General features: G+C 32.2%; 3 protein-coding genes across 3 annotated transcripts in view; all 3 read left to right on the top strand.

Annotated features, from left to right (window-relative positions):
* Positions 1-18552, top strand: part of Rab23 (RAS oncogene family member Rab23) — a 32696-nt gene extending 14144 nt beyond the window's left edge. Inside the window, exons 2-6 of the mRNA XM_090111024.1 lie at positions 12988-13171; positions 14536-14698; positions 16860-16939; positions 17557-17729; positions 18344-18552. Of these exons, the coding sequence (XP_089967150.1) occupies positions 13017-13171; positions 14536-14698; positions 16860-16939; positions 17557-17729; positions 18344-18453 (681 nt within the window). The 5' untranslated portion in view covers positions 12988-13016 and the 3' untranslated portion in view covers positions 18454-18552. The remainder of the gene's footprint in view (positions 1-12987; positions 13172-14535; positions 14699-16859; positions 16940-17556; positions 17730-18343) is intronic.
* LOC149901648 (uncharacterized) lies at positions 1200-2987 on the top strand. Its single transcript, XM_090110841.1, has one exon. It carries the CDS (start codon positions 1413-1415, stop codon positions 2871-2873), a length of 1461 nt encoding a protein of 486 aa, XP_089966967.1. The 5' UTR covers positions 1200-1412; the 3' UTR covers positions 2874-2987.
* Positions 14815-15672, top strand: LOC149901647 (uncharacterized). The gene has a single exon (XM_090111025.1). It carries the CDS (start codon positions 15037-15039, stop codon positions 15580-15582), a length of 546 nt encoding a protein of 181 aa, XP_089967151.1. The 5' UTR covers positions 14815-15036; the 3' UTR covers positions 15583-15672.
* Positions 18553-19224: the final 672 nt, after the last annotated feature.

The following is a 19224-nucleotide window of genomic DNA, read 5'->3' as shown; positions in this document are numbered from 1 at the left end:
TTGAAACCGTAATCATCTTTAGGTTGTTATACGATATAGAATTTTGTGAATTTAATGGAAAAATTCGTGAAGGTAAAAACTTCGATTTAATCAAACTGTTATGGTGATACTTCTACACTTTACAATCAATACTTCTACACTTTACAATTTACATTACTTGTACAGATTTGAACAATTAATAAAACCGGCCAAGTGCGAGTCGGGCTCGCGCACAAAGGGTTCCGTAGCAGCAAATATAATAAATTACAGTTAAATCAACCTATCTCAAAAACTATAAGAGATACTTTGATCAAACCAAAAATCGTTGAAAGAGTTAATTAGCATGCATCACCTCTATTTTTTTTAGAATTTTATACCCCGTAGTTATAAAAATAGAGGGGGGGGGACATACTTTTTACGACTTTGAGAGCTGATATCTCAAAAACCGTTCACTTTGTGTAAAAACATATGGTTTTTAAATAAATATTTTCAAATATATTTTTTTTTTCAAACTTTAAGAAAAATGTTTTTTAGAAAACTTTATATCATTTTAAAAGACCTTTCCATTGATACCCCACACGGGTATGTACATCGAAAAAAAAAATTTCATCCCTCAGTTACATGTATGGGGGGCCCCACCCCCAATTCTTTTTTTTACTATTTAGTGTCATATTTTTGTAGCGGTTCATACAACACATATTCCCATCAAATTTCATCACTGTAGTACTTATAGTTTCCGAGTAAATCGGCTGTGACAGACGGACAGACGGACAGACGGACAGACGGACATGACGAAACTATAAGGGTTCCGTTTTTGCCATTTTGGCTACGGAACCCTAAAAATTTATAACATCATTTTACCCTAAACTCATTGCTAAACTTAATTTTACTCTAAACACATCATCATTTCGTTCATTTACTTATTTCTAAGAAATTTGTAAATAAAACATCGTAAAAACTTGTAAGTAAGCAAGCAAAAGAGTTGTACTCTTTTTGTTTTTGTCTCAATTTCAAACTTCTCCACAAGAACTGTAAATAAACAAAATTAGTTTTTGTTAAAGTCTAGCGAAACAAAATTGTGTCGTGTCTATCAATTCGTTCCGCCAATTTGCAATCAAACCAAAAAGTCCAAAACAACGAAGTTATTTGCTTGCGTCATATTTAATCTGTGGAAGAGAACTTGATGGCGCGGAAGTTTTCGCGCAAAAAAAGCGCGGGAATCTTCGAACGAGCCGGGTGTAATTTTTGAAATTTAATTTGAAAAAAAATTTAAATTAATGTTCAATTGAGTTTGGCTTTGTATATATCTTTTGTTTACTATATATAAACTTGTAAATTAGTGTAGTTAGTAGTTTTTTCATTGGTAAGTCTATTTTATTCTGATTTATAGTATGTAAAAAAATTTTTGCACTTAAATTTTGGCGGGCTGATCGATGAACGATCCTCCCGACCCTATAGCTTCAGGACCAAGTTTCCAACTTGGTCCTGAAGTAGCTAGTTATATTACGGTTCCAAGTATAGAATGTGAAAACGATTATGCATTAAAAAATAGTTGGGTGGAAAGCACTCCTAAAAAACGCAGGCTAAGGAAACAGGACAGTGATAGCACTGAGCCTAATAAAAAGTCCAATTCTGATGTTACTTTTAATGAATCCTATAAGAATGATAATAATAATATGAATGAACAATCGGCTTTACCAAATTTACGTTCAGAATACCTATCTACTGACTCCTTCCCTTATATTGTTCATGTTCAGCGTACAGAGTCAACACCTGGCGATGGAACAACATTGCATCCCATTACTTTTGGTCGATTTTTAAAAAATAACAATATTAAAAATATAGTATCTGGTAGTGTTAAAAAAATAGGGAGAAATCGTTGTATTGTAGCATTTTCAACGCCAAAGGATGCTAATGATTTTATTAAAAATAAAAATTTAGAATTAAATAAGCTAAGTGCAAAAATACCAACATTTAACATAAGTCGCATTGGTATTGTTAAAGGAATACCTTCTGAATGGTCCCAAGAGGAAATAATAGAAAATATTTCAACTCCAGCTGGCTGTGGAAAAATTATAAAAGTTAGAAGGATCAATTATAAGGTTATTATTGATGGTTCCATATCTTGGAGACCAACACAATCTGTTGTTCTTACATTTGACGGTCAAGTTCTTCCTGAACGTGTGTATGCCTGTTATAACTCTCTGCCAGTTAATCTTTACATTTTCCCTACCATCCAATGTTTTCAATGCTGTAGATATGGTCATACTAAAAATATATGTCGTTCCAAACCCAGATGTTATAAGTGTGGTCAAGATCATTCTGGCGACACTTGTACAGTGGAAGAAGATTGTGCATCATGTTTGTTATGTTCAGGCTTCCATTTTGCAACTAATAAAATCTGTCCAGAATTTAAACGCCAAAAGGATATTAAAATAAGTATGTCTGAAAAAAATATATCTTACGGGGAAGCAAGTAAACTTTACCCAAATGTATCAAAGTCGTATGGGGATGTATTAATGTCTTCATCTGCTTATTCAACCACAAATAGATTGAATGTAAATAGTTCAAATTCATCCTACAAAAAGACTTATTTTTTAAAACCAAAATTGCCTCCTAAGAATAATAAGGGTTTTGATAAAAATGCTCATAATGCTATTATTAGGGAAGCTCAGATTCCTACGCCTGAAAATGGCTGCGGTTATCAAGTAGCCCCTAATGAATCTGAAACTTCCCAGATAATGGATATAATTACTTTACTTATCAACACTCTATTGAAAAATAACACCCTGAAACCGTCCAACGTTGCCACTTTACATAAAGTAATTGATAGTTTATTTAGTAATCATGGATTCCAAAATAATACAGTGGAACTGCAGAAGCGTGATACCTAAAAAGTCAGATCTAATTCACATAATAAATAAGCACAATCCTTTTTTAATTGCTCTAAATGAGACTTGGTTAAAACTAAATCTCTTCTTTCGAATTCCAGGTTAAGTTTGTTTTGTATTTCGTGATGACAGAATTGATGGGTATGGTGGTGCTGCCATACTTATTAAAAAGTCAATACAATTTAAACGTCTAACCAGCGCATAATAATAAATATGTAAATAGTGTTGGCATTCGTTTTAAAAATATTTCAATCATTTCAATTTATATATCCACGGAAATGATAGGGCTGATAGCTTGGCCAAGGATGCAGTGCAGTGTAGAGATATGTAATATGTATCCATACATTAACTACTCTCATGATCTCTTAACATTACCGAAACGATTTCTCTTTGAAGCGTGGAATACGGTCTACGGTGGACAGATACGAGTCGTTTTCAAAATAATTGTACATTACCACAAAATGTTTGTCCCCCTAAAAAATCTTCGAAAAAAATATGGTTACGACTGAAATAAATCATTGTTAACGTTTTACAGACTAAACTTAAGCATACTGCATATCATTTCTGATAAAAAGCAATGAATTGCGATTCAAATTCTTACATAAATTTAATGTGAAAATAAAGTAACAAAAAGAGCTCCATACATTTTTTTATTGTCCCCTATGTGGACGACAATGAAAACCAATATTTTTATCAGAATTTTTGTATGAAACTTCCTATTTTTTTGTATCATAATTAAAAAGCAATGTTTGAAGTGTTATATCTGATAGATTAAACTATTTAAATTACCTTAAATAAACGAAGAATTAACGTAACGGCACCAGTCTTGTACAGATTAAGGAAAAAATTGAAGTTTTTTGCAAATTTCTCGTAGGTTTTTTAACTTTATTGGATATTGTTAAGTTATACCTTTAGTTAAATGTTAGTTTAACGTAACCAATGTTAGAAAAAAGATTACAATGCATAAATAATGAAGTTATTTATAAATTAAAAAACCACTTTTTTGCACCAGTGATGGACAGTGAAAATCTAATGATGGACACCCAGTTTTGGACAACATCCAGTTATGAACACCCATTTATGGACTGTACCTAATGTTTTTTCTCCAGTTATTTACACTTGGAGAAGACTTATAGTTATCAATAGAATCTTGAAAATGATGATTGGAATATAATAAATCGGGGATGTATTTATAAAAAATAGTACTTATTAATTATTTTGCATAGTTATAATATTAATATTAAATAAAACAGTCTTAATTTCCATTTTCTAGGCAAAAATTGGACAAATGCATCGTTAAATACGAGTTATGTCCGTTAAGAAACACCAATATGGGTTTTTTTTCTCAATAAGTCAGGGATGAAAAATATAACTAAAAAAAGTACTGCCATTCCATCTATTTTGGGACTTCTTCTTCTTCGTCATATCACTCTCGTCAGAGCGAACGTGGTCAACATGAGGTTTGGGGGGTTAGATGTTACCCGCTTCACGATATTCCGCCATATCTCTCTGTTTCCTGGCATTCCGCTACACTCGTGAAGTGAATCGACAATCTGAATCCGCCAACAGCCTTAATCTGATCGGTCCATCGATATGGATTCCAAATTGTAGCACGAGGCAAAAAGCTTTTTTTAAACTGTTGTCAAGATGGTGTGGATGAAATTTAAGCGTGTGTGCTATATGGTGGTGGAATTTAGCAGCAGACAGCGATCCAAACAGTTCATCAGAGAACTCTCTATGATAGATGCGTTACAATACGCATAAGTATGCGACTTCTCTACGCAGTAATACAGAATGAAGCCGAGAACGAGTCGCACAGCACATAATGACCCATTGTTCTAAAATATATTCTTCATGGGTAGATAGATATTATGTTGTTGGACCCATTAGTGTAATTTTAACAAAAAATGTCAATGTCCATTAAAGGAACCAAAGCAAATCCAGTCATGGACAATTGTTGTACAATATTGGAACCCTTTGTTTGAAATGGTCGTGATAGGTATATTATTAATCAGAATGAAAAGACAATACAGAAAAGGGCATGTAATTAATACCTTTAAAAAAAGTTTATTTTCGACATATGTCCATAAATGGATATATCCATAGAATTAAATCCAGTTATGGACACTGAAGAATTTTATTTAAACAACTTAACCTATCATGATACTAAATCGTGTAATATTTCGTACAATTAACTACTATAAATAAAAGTAATATCAAATTTTGCTAACATTTATACAAAAATTCTTATAACCAAAATTGTGTCCTCACTTCCTTAAGGATTTCCTTAGTAAAAACGGATTTCTTCGAAACGAGTCGCAGCAACTAAACATAACGTTCTGCCATCTTCAAACGTTTTGGCCGAATAAGATGAAATGTCGTATTTTGATAGCTTATGAACCAAACTTTTATTTTAAGTATTCCCAAATTATATAACGTGAATTTTGGTCTTAATATTTAAATTTTATATTTATTTTGTCCATTACTGGATGCTTGTCCACTACTGGTGCCGTTACCTTACATATTATAAAAATGTCCCTATCAATCGTTACAATTTCGTGACACTGATTTATTGACATAATTAACCAACTTCTTGTATCACAAAGAAGAGGAATCTAACTCTAATCATTGGCAACACTGGTCAGGTCACGAAAAGTAAGGTCACATTAACGCGCCGCCATTTTGTTCGTCGTCCAGACATGGAAGAAGTCCAGTAGTGTGCTGTGCAAAAAATTTAGTTACAATTTCCTAACGACGCATTCTCAACAAAAGTAAGTACATTTTGAAGAATTCACCTACCGCAATTGTAATATACTTAAATTATGACTAGAGTAATAGATTACACTTTCAATCTAATGGTAAATGTGATTATGTTTTGTGTAAAAGTATTTCTTAGGTTATTTTTTACATGTTACTGACGAACAATTTCTTGACATTTACTGACGTCAGTAAATTGTAGACGGTAAAGCTGTGGTCTCATGTGTAAAGTATGAAAATAAGATATTAAAATGTGTGTTAAATTAATGTAACGAATAAAAATAAAGGAGAAAAACAATAAATCTCTCAAGATTATTTTTTTGTAACTACAGGCCATACTTTTTTAAACCATGATGTAGGGTTAGTAAAGTCGGGCTTAGGGACTTGACTTTTCCTGGGATCTGATAACTTTTTTATAGTGAAAGCGGATCAGTGAGTCTTGGCCTCCAATTTTACAAGTGGTTTCTGATGGGATAACGCTTGCCTTATTGCATTTAGTGTTGATCGCTTTTCCACCCACACGAGTGATGCTTACTTTTGTTTTTATTTTTATTCAAAATACATATATCCAACAGCTTTTTTTAGTTTCAGAATGCCGCTAACCGGTGCCGAACGGCAAAAAAATACATTGAAAAACTAAAAAAGCAAAACCCTGAAAAATATGAAAAGAAAAGGAAAAAACACCTCGAGAAAGTGAAACAAAGACAAAGAAAAATATCAGATCTTAATGACAGTGAAAAAGAAGCTCGAAGACAAAAATGGAAAGAAGCTAATGATAGAAGAAAAGAAAAGGAAAAGCAAACAAAGAATTATAAAAATTGATTGTTTGTTGATTATTTTGTAACTAAAAATATATATTTTTTTTAACTAGTGACTTCTTACGTTTTTATATGTAATATTACCTTATTCTGAATACAGCCTTACTTTTACAACTTCCTGACATTTCCTAACGAAACAGTTTACTGACAATTTCGTGACGTACAAATATTTTGAAAATGACCCATACAGCATAAGGGAAGGAATTACTATAGAATTCAACCGGTAATCCCCATAAAACCTTGGTTTGTTGGTGTTGAAGCAAATAAATTAGTTATATCTACAATAAGTCGCATGAGAATAGGACAAATGTGTATTCTAGTCATTTAGCCAGAATAGGCGTATTAAATAGTGAAGTTTGCGAGTGTGGAGAGGATGAGGGAAATATAGACCATATATTTTTCTCTTGCTCTTTATACGATCATTCTTCCTTTTATGATTCATTAATTTCTTCAAATGTTCCTCTTCCTACTCGTATGTCATATCTATTTATGTATCCTAAAAAATAATAAAATAATATATCTACTTTTATATTTAAGAATAACGTCAAATTGTAATGTTTTTTAGTTTCTATTTAATCTATTTAGTTTATGTGAATAATATGTAATATTATAATGTAACTTGTATTAATTTTGGCCTAACTCTTCTGATCACCTTGTAAAATATCGTACTATCCTATTTTCCCGTGTATGGATTCCCTACCTTTTACTTGACACTGGCAAATAGTTTTAGCTTCTTGCCATAACAGAAAAAAAAAAAAAAAAAAAAAAAGTTTTCGCGCTTCAAGGTCGAAATGTATTGTTTCTTAAATATCTGACGATATCGAATTCAACTGTTCCATGAATGAAACAATACGAGACTTGAAACTTGCAGCCTTTTGTTCGGTTTAGTTTTGTTTGCAGTTGATACTTGATAACTATGATATGAAAAAACTTACATACTTACTTACTATTCTTTATTAAAAGCTTGAAAATTGAATACTTACATTATAAATTTTATAATATTAAAAGGGTAAGTAACTACCTAATTAATAATATTTTTTGCTTGAATATAATTCACTTAAACTAAAAAATTATTGTTTGCTTGAATATAATTCACTTAAACTCTACCTATATTTTGTTTGCCTATATGACAACCGTATGCATAGTCCAAATTTCCAATTTGGAATCATTTGGTATAGTATAATTTGCACTTTCGATGAGATCTAGCAATTAACCACTCGTTGTCTTCAAGTTAACAAAAAAATTTCATCTGTTTTATTGTTTATAATCACAGAATAATGAATCAGATTTTGCATCGCGATTTCTATTTAAATTTTCTTCCTATAACGGTAGATTTTACGCAACACATGCGTAGACAATGTGATAAATGTGTGCGTGCAGAAGAAATGGTAATTATCGGAGATTGATGACGACACTGCATCCGATCTGACTTGCTGATGTATTGGCCTTGTTCAGGACTTAAGCTCATTAGGCGTACAGTTTAAAATACAGCTACAAAAATAGATAGACTTGGTACAAAGCAAAACTTGGCAAGATAAAAATATTCATATATACCTACATAGGTACTGTCAAGGTTAATAAATAAGCAATATGTACGGACATAGAAGTTAGAACTGAATTACTTACGAATTATGTATTATTAAAAATAAACTAATTTTTACACCAATTTTCCACACATCATTTTTTTATTATTAATTTATTACACATATTATATCAGTTACAGACACATTTTAAAGTTACATATACTTATACTTACAAATGTATTTTTTACATAATTTCCTGATTTAAAATATATAGGTACACTTTTCCGACCAACATTTTCTCATTGTCTGTCATAATTCGTCACATCAACGTTACATTCCCGACTTTCCCACCAGCTGCATATATCTACATAGAAACTAAACAATAAATTTCCTTATATTTACGATACAAGTGCCATTGAGCTGCGAAAATATCCGTTATTCCTCATAAACATGGTTTATGTTGTGAATGTATGTCGATATTTAAATATTAAAGAAAAACTACGATTCCTCGGTCTGTATAGAACGTCCTGTTAGATGATTGGAGCGTAACTGTATTTGTAATTCTATTGGTTATGTTCTAATGTTCTAACCACAGCGCAAATTGTGGCAAAATTCAATAATAGATATGCTAAATGATGGAGAAGGCATGCAATCGGTAATGCAAGATCCAAGAATCTTGGATTGGGAATGCCATTTATACACTAGCAAACAGTGGTGCCTTGGGTTTCTTAGTTTTCTTCCTAATTTCCCAAAATTACAACTAGCTTTTATTAATAACTAGGTTTCCGCCCGCGGCTTCGCCCGCGCAGTCAAAGAAAAACCCGCATAGTTCCCGTTCCCGTTCCATTTCCGGGATTGCGTCATTTTCCCGGGATAAAAAGTAGCCTATGTCCTTTCTCGGGTATCAAAATATCTCCATACCAAATTGGTTCAGTAGTTTAGGCGTGATTGAGTAACAGACAGACAGACAGAGTTACTTTCGCATTTATATAATACTAGCGACCCGCCCCGGCTTCGCACGGGTGCAATGCTGATACTAAATACACTACAGAAAAACTGTGAACGTTGTACCTATATAAAATTAAAAACATAGCGGCCCGCTCGACTCGCCCGATAGCCGGGCGGCGCGGCCGGCCGGTACCGCCGCAAACGCTACGTCCCGCAATTTTTAAATCTGTAATATCTTCGAAAATATTCACTTAAATCATACAGTGTAAAGGGCCATATAGATCTATATTAAATGAACAATGTATTCAAGGTATTTAATTGGTTAAGGATTAATGCTGTATTGGTTAAAATCGCATCGAAAATTAGCCATTATTTGTCGTAAAAAGTAAATGACAAAAAAAAGTTATTGTGGGTTATCCATAAGAGATAGACATATACCATCGCGGACTTTTCTGTAGACCTTTTCAATGTCTATAATACTTAGTACATTATTTTGATAAAACTCGTAGGGTTCAGCCTGCGTTTGCAATGTAAGCGGAAAAAATGTAAAAATTTATGACATCACATTAGAAACCTCAAAAATAACAGTACTTCTCCACTATTTAATGGATGTTATTATACATATAAACCTTCCTCTTGAATCACTCTATCTATTAAAAAAAACCGCATCAAAATCCGTTGCGTAGTTTCAAAGATTTAAGCGTACAAAGGGACATAGGGACATAGGGACAGAGAAAGCGACTTTGTTTTATACTATGTAGTGATGGATGTTATTATACATATAAACCTTCCTCTTGAATCACTCTATCTATTAAAAAAAACCGCATCAAAATCCGTTGCGTAGTTTCAAAGATTTAAGCGTACAAAGGGACATAGGGACATAGGGACAGAGAAAGCGACTTTGTTTTATACTATGTAGTGATAGTGATTAGTATGGATATGTATAGATAAAATAATATAGTATATACCTAATTTTATATTTGAATGATTAATACCTAGACATCAATAAAATGCTATAGATAGTGGTATAGTGTAGAGTGATTAACATTTTTAAAATAATTTTAAGACCTGACTCATTTGTCTAAACTAAACGATGGATATTAAATTTAATGATCCCAAAGTGTTTTAAAAAGCGTACTAATTTGAATGAATAAATTTACTCATGTCGAATTGGAGATAGATGCGAATTAATTAACAAAAAATACCTCATAATAATTTGCATATCAACGCCTCATGTTGAGTAAGTCGATTTAATTATGAATCATAATAAACGCGCACTTCTTCTTAATACCTGTTCCACAATCTATTTACAACGGTATATGTATTGATCATCGACTCATTGATAATTTATAGATAGGCACATGTTATTAATTATAGTAAACAGATTGTATTTATCTCAGAAGCAGTCTTTATTTTTTTCTTATACGTCCGTGAAGTTGCTTCAAGTGTTTTCACTGCATTTTCACTGTGGTTTTCACACTATATTTGATTGAAGCGAAGTATCATCAACGTTTTTGTAGAATATTATTTATATTTTAGTAGTAGGCGTGAGACTAACGTAACCTTAAATAAGTAATATTTTAAGTAGGTAACGTAATAAATACTAACACTAGACTAGTTCAATGTAATTGCAGCCTGATTGGAAACGCTTCATTGCTTTTAAAATCAGTGTCAGTCAAGAGTGTTATTAACACATAATTAAATATTCAATCAAGAATTATTTTATTTAGGTACTATTCGATACTTATGATACAATAACTGTAATGTAACAATTAATAATAATTATTAATTAATGAAATATCATGTTGTTATTAGTGTCCCTAATAATAAGTATGAGAACAGTATTTTTTGTATTACTTAAATAGGTACAGAGTAATTGATATGAATATAATCCGATTACATAAGAAACGAAAGGAATTCACGAATATCGATAAATCATCTCAAAAAATGCTAATATCACAGACTAATAATAATATACTACGTATACAACTAATATCTTAAATCCAATATCAAACATTCACATATAGCTTACGTTTAGATAGAAAGTTGACGGCAAATAAATAAATAATTAATAATTAGAAATAAAATATATATTCAACAAATCAATCAAGTCCTATGATTTATGTTTATAACATATAAGTATTCATGTTTTACTCATTTGTTTTAATGGTCAATAAGTAATTGGTTAGTTATTCATCGTAAATTATAAACAACTTTCTCAATTGTTTTATGATCGATTTCACACAATTTTAATCTTCAAACCTAAAAAGCCATTTAAAGGTACAACAAATAAAAATAAGACCTAATAACACCTAAAATCCATTAATTAGTATCCTATAAATCTTAGATATTTCTATTTTGTGAAAAAAATTCAAACAGTTGTGTGCGAAATATGAACTTGTCTATCTAGGAGTTCATAAACAGAATACCTACCTAAACAAAATTTTCATAGATTAGGTATCTGTAGTAACTATTATATTATATCCTGTGGTTGGTAGGTACATATGTAGTAGCACAGACTAATAATAATATACTACGTATACAAGTATGTACATAGTAGTCACGTAGTAGTTGTTCAACATCGTATAGCGTGTCGTAAATCGATGCTTATTTTTTTATTCTATTTTTTACTGACCTACTCATAGCTGATATGATTTTATAGCCAATTAAAAATAATAAAACGATTTACATTTTAAGTAAAAGCTAGTCGGCAGTGGAATATTCTATTTCCTCGTAATCTAAATTAAGTATAAAAATGTCTATACTTTCACAATAATAAAATTAATAGAATATTGCAAATTTTGAATACACGGAGAAAGTGCAAACTAATAAAGTCCAGCATTAGCTTTTAATCATATTTTTATGCATCACTTATGTCAAAAATAAACCTTGTAAACGACCGTTTTAAGCTCTTTTGAATAATTTTATTTATATAAAACAAGTTTAGGGATATATTTTAAATTATATAAGCAAGTTTCGTCATAAATAAATTTGTTATATTATCATTTGAGTTAAACATAATTTAAATCAGCGGAAGACCCAAATTGATCGACAACAAAAAAGCGATAAATTTCTCACTATTCGCATGTTACCGCCAAAAACAAATTGATGTACATCTTGATATAATCGGAATGTCTCATCTGTTAGCATGACGGTGCGGAATCTGTGTCTGGTGAAACTCGGGCTTGAAAGTAAAAACTTGATGTGTCGCTGTCGACAGTAAGCTGGTAATCAATATCTATTTTTTACAAAGAGAATAAACTATTGTACTAAAAAATCTGCAGTAGCTTTGCATAATGCCGCCACTTTTTGCATCGGTACAAATGTACCTATTAATATACCTTAAAGTAACCTAGTAATACCTATACGGTCTACATTATTTCTGAGAACAAAAATATTAGAACAATTGTAAAGAATTGTGCGCAATGAACGTACGAATTCAAGAAATGTAGGTAGTGGTCTTATCTAAGCCAGAACGCAATCAGCTAAATGGGTTTAAACAGGTGGTCCTTGGAACTGGTTTTGTGTTTACACGGTAAACAACCGTGCTCCCTGTAAAGATCAGACCATAATATATTGTGAGTGCCTATTCCTCTTATTTCGTTTTCATTCAAACTATTTACTTTTGTTAGGTAGAGAATGCGCTAAATTTACGTTTATTTATATAGGTATTGAATTCCTTTTTGACTGATGTTTTAAAATACCTTAAAATTTAGATAAATGCGATGCGTCGTTTACCCAAAGATGTGGTATAGTCTATGGGTATAGCAGTACTAGCAGTAGCAGTCTAAAAAAACCCCATTTAAATCTGTTGCGTAATTTTAAAGATCTAAGCATATATAAACATACAGACGACGCAAAGCTACTTTTTTATACTATAATGTGATTTTTTTTAATTAGTTCCTACTCGTAGGTTATTTTAAGTATGTACTTACAAAAAAAATACGCGTGCTCTATCCTTCATTTTGTACATCTCAGATTATATTGATAGTTGTCATTAGTTTGCAATTAGTAAACCAATATTTTATAAGCCCTAAATTATTGTTATTTAACAAACCCCACTCTTTCCAGGGTACAACACTAATGTGTGTGGTCCGAGGATGCGTGAGGAGGAGCTGGAGGTGGCCCTCAAGGTGGTCATAGTGGGCGATGGGGGTGTCGGCAAGTCCAGCATGATACAGCGGTACTGTCGCGGCACCTTCACCAGGGATTATAAGAAGACGATAGGAGTGGACTTTCTGGAACGACAGATTGAGTAAGGCTTTCTTTTATTCCCTTTTGTTTCGTTTATTTTTCGGTTATTTTAAATGTTTACGCGAGAATTATACGAAGTTACGCGAGTATACTTTTATAAAAACAAACTCGATTGATTCTGGTAAGGTTTACTTTTGTTAACTATTTTCATATAACTATAACTATTTTGTTTCGTAGTTTGAAATGTTTCGGTATAAAAGTGTAGATTTTGTGGATTATTCTTTTATCAGTAGTTGACTGATTCACGTAGCACATTACGTTTTGAATTCCTTTGAATAAAGACGAATTTTTCATTCTCGGACGTTTTTTAAAAAGTAAAAATTAGACTTTCACAAAATAAATTAAAAGAAACACCGTTTCTAATTAATAAATATTGTAATAATTCACTTGTCTCAGAATGTATTCAACAATTTTAGATAAATATAGTTAGGTATTAAAATATTAAATCTATGATAATCCACTTTAATGCATTACATAGTTTTTGCAATTTATTATGCTATGATAAAAACAAAATAACTTGAATAACATTTTAAATTATTATTTCTAAAATATCCAGATAATTAACATCTCTTTGATTTTACTTTTAACTCATAAGTTTCTATATTTTCCATATTTTAATCAGAGTAAAAATGCATTATTTACTTTTATCTCAATATTCAACTATTCTATAAATTATACAAAAACACCCTTTAAAAAACCTGTGTAAAAAGCGGAACATATTGCCAATTTACGAACATGTGAAAGCCCAATGTTTGCGGTAAATTTCGAGAAACGGGTAAAATCACATCTCGCGACACTTCATGATAATATTTTCTTTAGTGATGACTGATGAGTAATTTGACCTCAATTGCTTACTGATATTTGCTCGTGAAATGCTTTCTCCGTTTTAGAGAAATATTGTTTATATAATATTATTATCGTATTAATGTGTACTTATAAAATAAGAGCACCTTAGAATTCCCAATGTTTGCTGTAGGTACCGTATTTAAAATCAAATGCTGAATAAATCCTAATCAGTAATGACTAATGTAATAAAGTAGTGTAAAGTGGTAAATCAAATATAAACCAAGTTATCCAAGTGCTAAGGAGGAACTGCTTCTGTAGAATGTAGTTTTTTACAAATATATCCCGGTAACTTTATCAGTTGTCTAGCATCCATAGAAGAAATTCGATACAATTTGGAATTATATAGAGCTGTGCTAATTGCTCAAGAACATTAATATATCATATTTTATTCTTTAATATATTTATTTTAGTGGTCTATATGATGCTGGTCCTGGAAATAAACATAAAAGCAATTAATTGCCCATTTAGAATTGATTTATTTATTTCTCGATTAATTATATTTTTTAATTTTTCTTGCAGGATCGACGGGGAAGAAGTACGGTTAATGTTATGGGACACAGCGGGTCAGGAAGAGTTTGATGCCATCACCAAAGCGTATTACCGCGGCGCGCACGCCTGCGTTCTAGCATTTTCCACCACGGACAGGGATTCCTTTCTAGCCTTGCACTCGTGGAAACTTAAGGTGAATAGTATCATTTTATTTATAGCCTAATCATAGATAGCGAAACGTATCATAATATTTTATATTATGCGAAGAAATCGATACGGATACAAGAAGTGAATTTATTTGCGCCGTAACACAGTGTTTTTTTTTAATTTTTGGCATATTTTGTCTTACGCATGATTATAAACATAGAAGCCGATAATGCAGCACAAAATAGATACACATATCAGTGGTCACGACCCGACACATTCCGCGTATGTTGGCACCTAATCAACATCCTATCACATATCGCATGCATAAGTTCATCAAAATGTACATAATATACAAAACATTCGTGTCAAAAGAACGTCCACAAAATGTATTTATTCATATCCATTATATTTGCCGCTTTACTAAAAAATGCGGCGTGCAATGCGAAAGATGAGCAACAGTGCGTGGATTATTACAAAACTGGTGACAATTTCGACTTAAATGTATTGGAAGGGGACTGGTACGCAGTTTACTATTGGCCTCCAATACAACGGCAAAGGGACAGATGTGAATTGGTGAATTTCAAGAAAATAACAAAGTCCAATCTCGAACCAGGATGTGCTGATATCCCAGAGCAAAATCTAATTGAATCCAGCTACAAAACCTCAACGGGGAAGCCGATACACCAAGTTTACTATGGGCAGGATGAAGTGAAGAACCAAATACGGTCGTGCAATAAAGTTTCCAAGTATATTTTTATTGATGTGGATGATGGATACGTGCTGGGAATCAATTGTTCGAACGGTGGTCGAGGGGTGCTATTCGCCAGAAATTTGCCGACTTCTTCTGAGGTGGAAGATGTTGTAGAAGATATTGAAATAATGACCGGTCGTAGAGGAAGTCCTGATTGCCACCTAGCAGTACAACAGTGATATACTTATTATGTACATTCAAGTTTTTACCGGTGTGCATTTCTATGCTGTGTATTAAGGGATAATTTTTTAATAAATATTTGGTTTTAATCCGTGGTTTAGTTCAAAATACCCTGGTTAAACAGATACATTCCTTGTAGAATATTATTATATATGATATTATTTATAAATGTACAGCAGGTTTTTTACTGTTACCTACACTACACAGAGATTAGCATCATGCAAGAAATAACTGAGAAATGAAACATAAAGATAAGTGACGATGATAAATTGCTACACAATAATATCTTATGTTTGAATAATTAAGATTAATTATAACATGTATCTTAATGTAATTAAATAAAAGTACATGTGAACATACATACAAAAATTCAAAAAGAGTTAACATTGTTTCTTTTTATATTAATTTAATGATCCGAAAGCAAGTTTCTAAAACGAGGATTAATGAGTTCTCCGCTACATTTTGATTTGATTTGGTAGGTACTAGTTCACAGAAGTTTTTATGTTCGCCTAATTTCTCTAGTTCACTCTAATCTTGTACTGTAACTTTGATTAATGATGATACGGTTTGGAATGGATAGTTTTTGAATCAAGTTAGTAAGGTACCATATTTTTAGTTGCACTCTTTATTTTTCCGTCTCCAGGAATTTTCTGTCCAGGCACTTACCGCATATAATACACTAGCTGCTCCGCGCGGTTTCACCCCCGTGGCTCCACTCCTGTTGCCCGTAGCGTGATGAAATATAGCCTATAACCTTCCTCGATAAATGGGCTATCTAACACCGAAAGAATTTTTCAAATCGGACCAGTAGTTCCCGAGATTAGTGCGTTCAAACAAACAAACAAACAAGCAAACAAACTCTTCAGCTTTATAATTAGTAATACATAAGTAAATATAACTATAACGCTGGCTTTTCTTCTAACAGAAAGATTAGATATTTAAAGCGACAACAATAATGACAGTTGGACGTTGGTACACTACTTGTAGTTACACCTATTTAGACTTTTTAGGGTCACGTACCTAGCGAAGGGTAAAACGAGACCTTATTACTGAGACTTCGTTGTCTGTTCTGTCACCGGGCTGTATATCAATAGGCTTTAATTAGTATTTCAAATGTAGAAGTTTGGTTAAATAATAAACAGCAGTCCAATAACACATAATTCTTCTATTTCTAAGGTATTTGGTGAATTCAACGTTTATTTTAATTACTATAATCGTAGTGACAGTTAACCCAATTATTATAATTATTTATATGTACTTTCTTTTATTGTTTCAGGTGGAAAATGAATGTGGAGAGATACCCACGATAATCGTACAAAACAAAATTGATCTAATGGATCAGTGTGTTGTTGGACCGTAAGTATTCTAATTATTTTGTATTTAATTACGATGAATATTATTGTGTACATTATAAATGGGCACTTGGGCAGATATAACTGCAATAACAATTAGATAGTCATATAGTTTCCTGTGAAAAAAGATCATACAAAAAACGTCTACAAAAATAATGCTAAGGATATATGATCATTATGAATAATTGTACAACATCTTCGCATCATTTATTATTGAGAACTGAGTACATATAGGTAATCAAGACGGCAGCTTATATTCATCAAACACAACTAAGAAATATGATAGATTTTCAATTCAAAGATCTCCTCAAATCAGTAACTAGGTAGAGATAAACTACGATAACATGGCGCGCCCCTCCAAAATTCAAAACGTTTGAAAGTATTTGTGAAATTCATAATAAATAATATAATATGTAATATAATATAATAATAAAAATTAATAATTTAATTATTATGTTATTATAAATAATAATAATATAATATTTAAATATTTGTATTTCACTACACACATTGAAACAGTAATTTGGAGGGGCGCGCCATGTTATCGTAGTTTATCTCTACACTCGTCTACCGCTTTATGGCAACTGCACACACCAAACAAGCATTTTTCTCTATGAACAGTGACGAAGCAGAGCTAGTAGCCCGCGCGCTCGGCTGCCGGCTCATGCGCGCCTCCGTCAAGGAGGACGTGAACGTCGGCGCCGTGTTCCGCGCGCTCGCGGCGCGCTGCCTCGCCGACATGCGGCGGGAACACGCTGCTGACGTCACTGCACACGCTGTAGCGCCTGTTATAGGTGAGAATAATATTGTATGCAACGTTTGCATCTACAGTATAGCTGGCTGCTGACGTCAAGTGTGTTACTGAACGGAGACTCCTCTTTGCTCCTACAATAATACAATTCGCTGCTAACATCATAGCACACGATGTCGTGCCTGTTATTGGTGAGAATGGACTAGGGTACCAATGAAAGATTTGACTTCCTTCTACCTTGTAATTGGCTGCTGACGTCACATACGTGTTACTGAATGAAGTGTCTTCTCTTCGCTTCTGCAGTACCTACTCTCTTACGTATTCTTCTATAGGCGAGTGTGATACTAAATGAAGGTCTTATGAGTTATGCTGAGTTTATAATTGACTAATAGGTAATTCATGGTCCTGTTGAGGAGATTGGTCGACTGGTTTTCGATGGAGGAATTTTTTTTACTTCTAGATGTTCTTGTTGTTTAAGAGTTTAAGAATAGTCTCGTTAAACAATTTTTACGAATGGTCATTCATTATAATCACCGAAAACAAGTGATAATTTATACCTAATCGTATACCTATTCCTATTACCTACCGTGACAGAAACTAAAGTGACTAATTACTTCTTATGCTTAATCATTAATCAATTTTATCGTTGCATTTCAGGAACTTTCACAAACCACAACAGCAACGGAACGATCTTACTGCGTCCAGTGAAACATCGGCCCGGCGGCAAAAAGAAAAATGTCTTTAAAAATGCTTGTCGGATACTGTGATCTTATTGTTTTTATAAAAGATAAACTGACTACATGGGCATTTCAAAACTTGTTGCGTATCAGTTTATCCAGTTTTTGAGTTACGGCCAATACATTTTAGACTTTCATGTAGGTGCCTTTCATGTATATAAAGTTGTGTAAGTAGCCATGTATAGATATTTAATGTGCAATTTTTGTTGTTTTTTACTTTATGTATAAACGCTTGTTGATTAGCAACTTTAATGGAAGTTTTATATTTTATATTGAGATCACTTACTCTAAACTTAACTACTAAATCATTTCTATTTTTATATAAAAATTTTACTAAAATGCCATGATGGTTAAATATTATTTTCATAACTGATAAATGTCTTGCTGTTTAGTTTACTTCCAATTCTATGTACCACTGCCGGTACATATTACCTAAATATACTCATAAGTCTCTTATTATTATGTAAATATTGTATTTTTATGTTGTAACAATAAATTATTTTTAAAGACATTTGGGTTTTCATTAATTATTTAAGAGGTCATGACATACAACCAGAAGGGCAAATATCACTCTATCTATACTCCATCCACAGATACTAGTTAATATAGCGCTCTCTCTGTAATGTAATCCCATACAAATGACAAAGACAAAAAAGGTCAGTGGGCGTAAACCATTCTGAATGCACGTACACATTGCGCTACTATTTAAACTAGCTTTCTTTCCAAGACTTCACTTGCCTGTGTTATAAATTAGGCTAGTAGATACAAGTTCGATTAATAAAATTAATTAAAAAAAAAAAC

The sequence above is a fragment of the Colias eurytheme genome, chromosome 16 (assembly GCF_061535395.1).
Source record: "Colias eurytheme isolate Ceu_HAF_F1 chromosome 16, ilColEury1 Martin Lab GWU primary, whole genome shotgun sequence".
Lineage (NCBI taxonomy): Eukaryota > Metazoa > Arthropoda > Insecta > Lepidoptera > Pieridae > Colias > Colias eurytheme.
Note: the sequence above shows the minus strand (reverse complement) of the source record. Positions and strands in the feature narration are given on the sequence as shown.

Excerpts from the sequence above, each read along its gene's own strand:
- LOC149901648 (XM_090110841.1), top strand. The coding sequence starts at position 1,413 with ATGAACGATCCTCCCGACCCTATAGCTTCAGGACCAAGTTTCCAACTT.
- LOC149901647 (XM_090111025.1), top strand. The coding sequence starts at position 15,037 with ATGTATTTATTCATATCCATTATATTTGCCGCTTTACTAAAAAATGCG.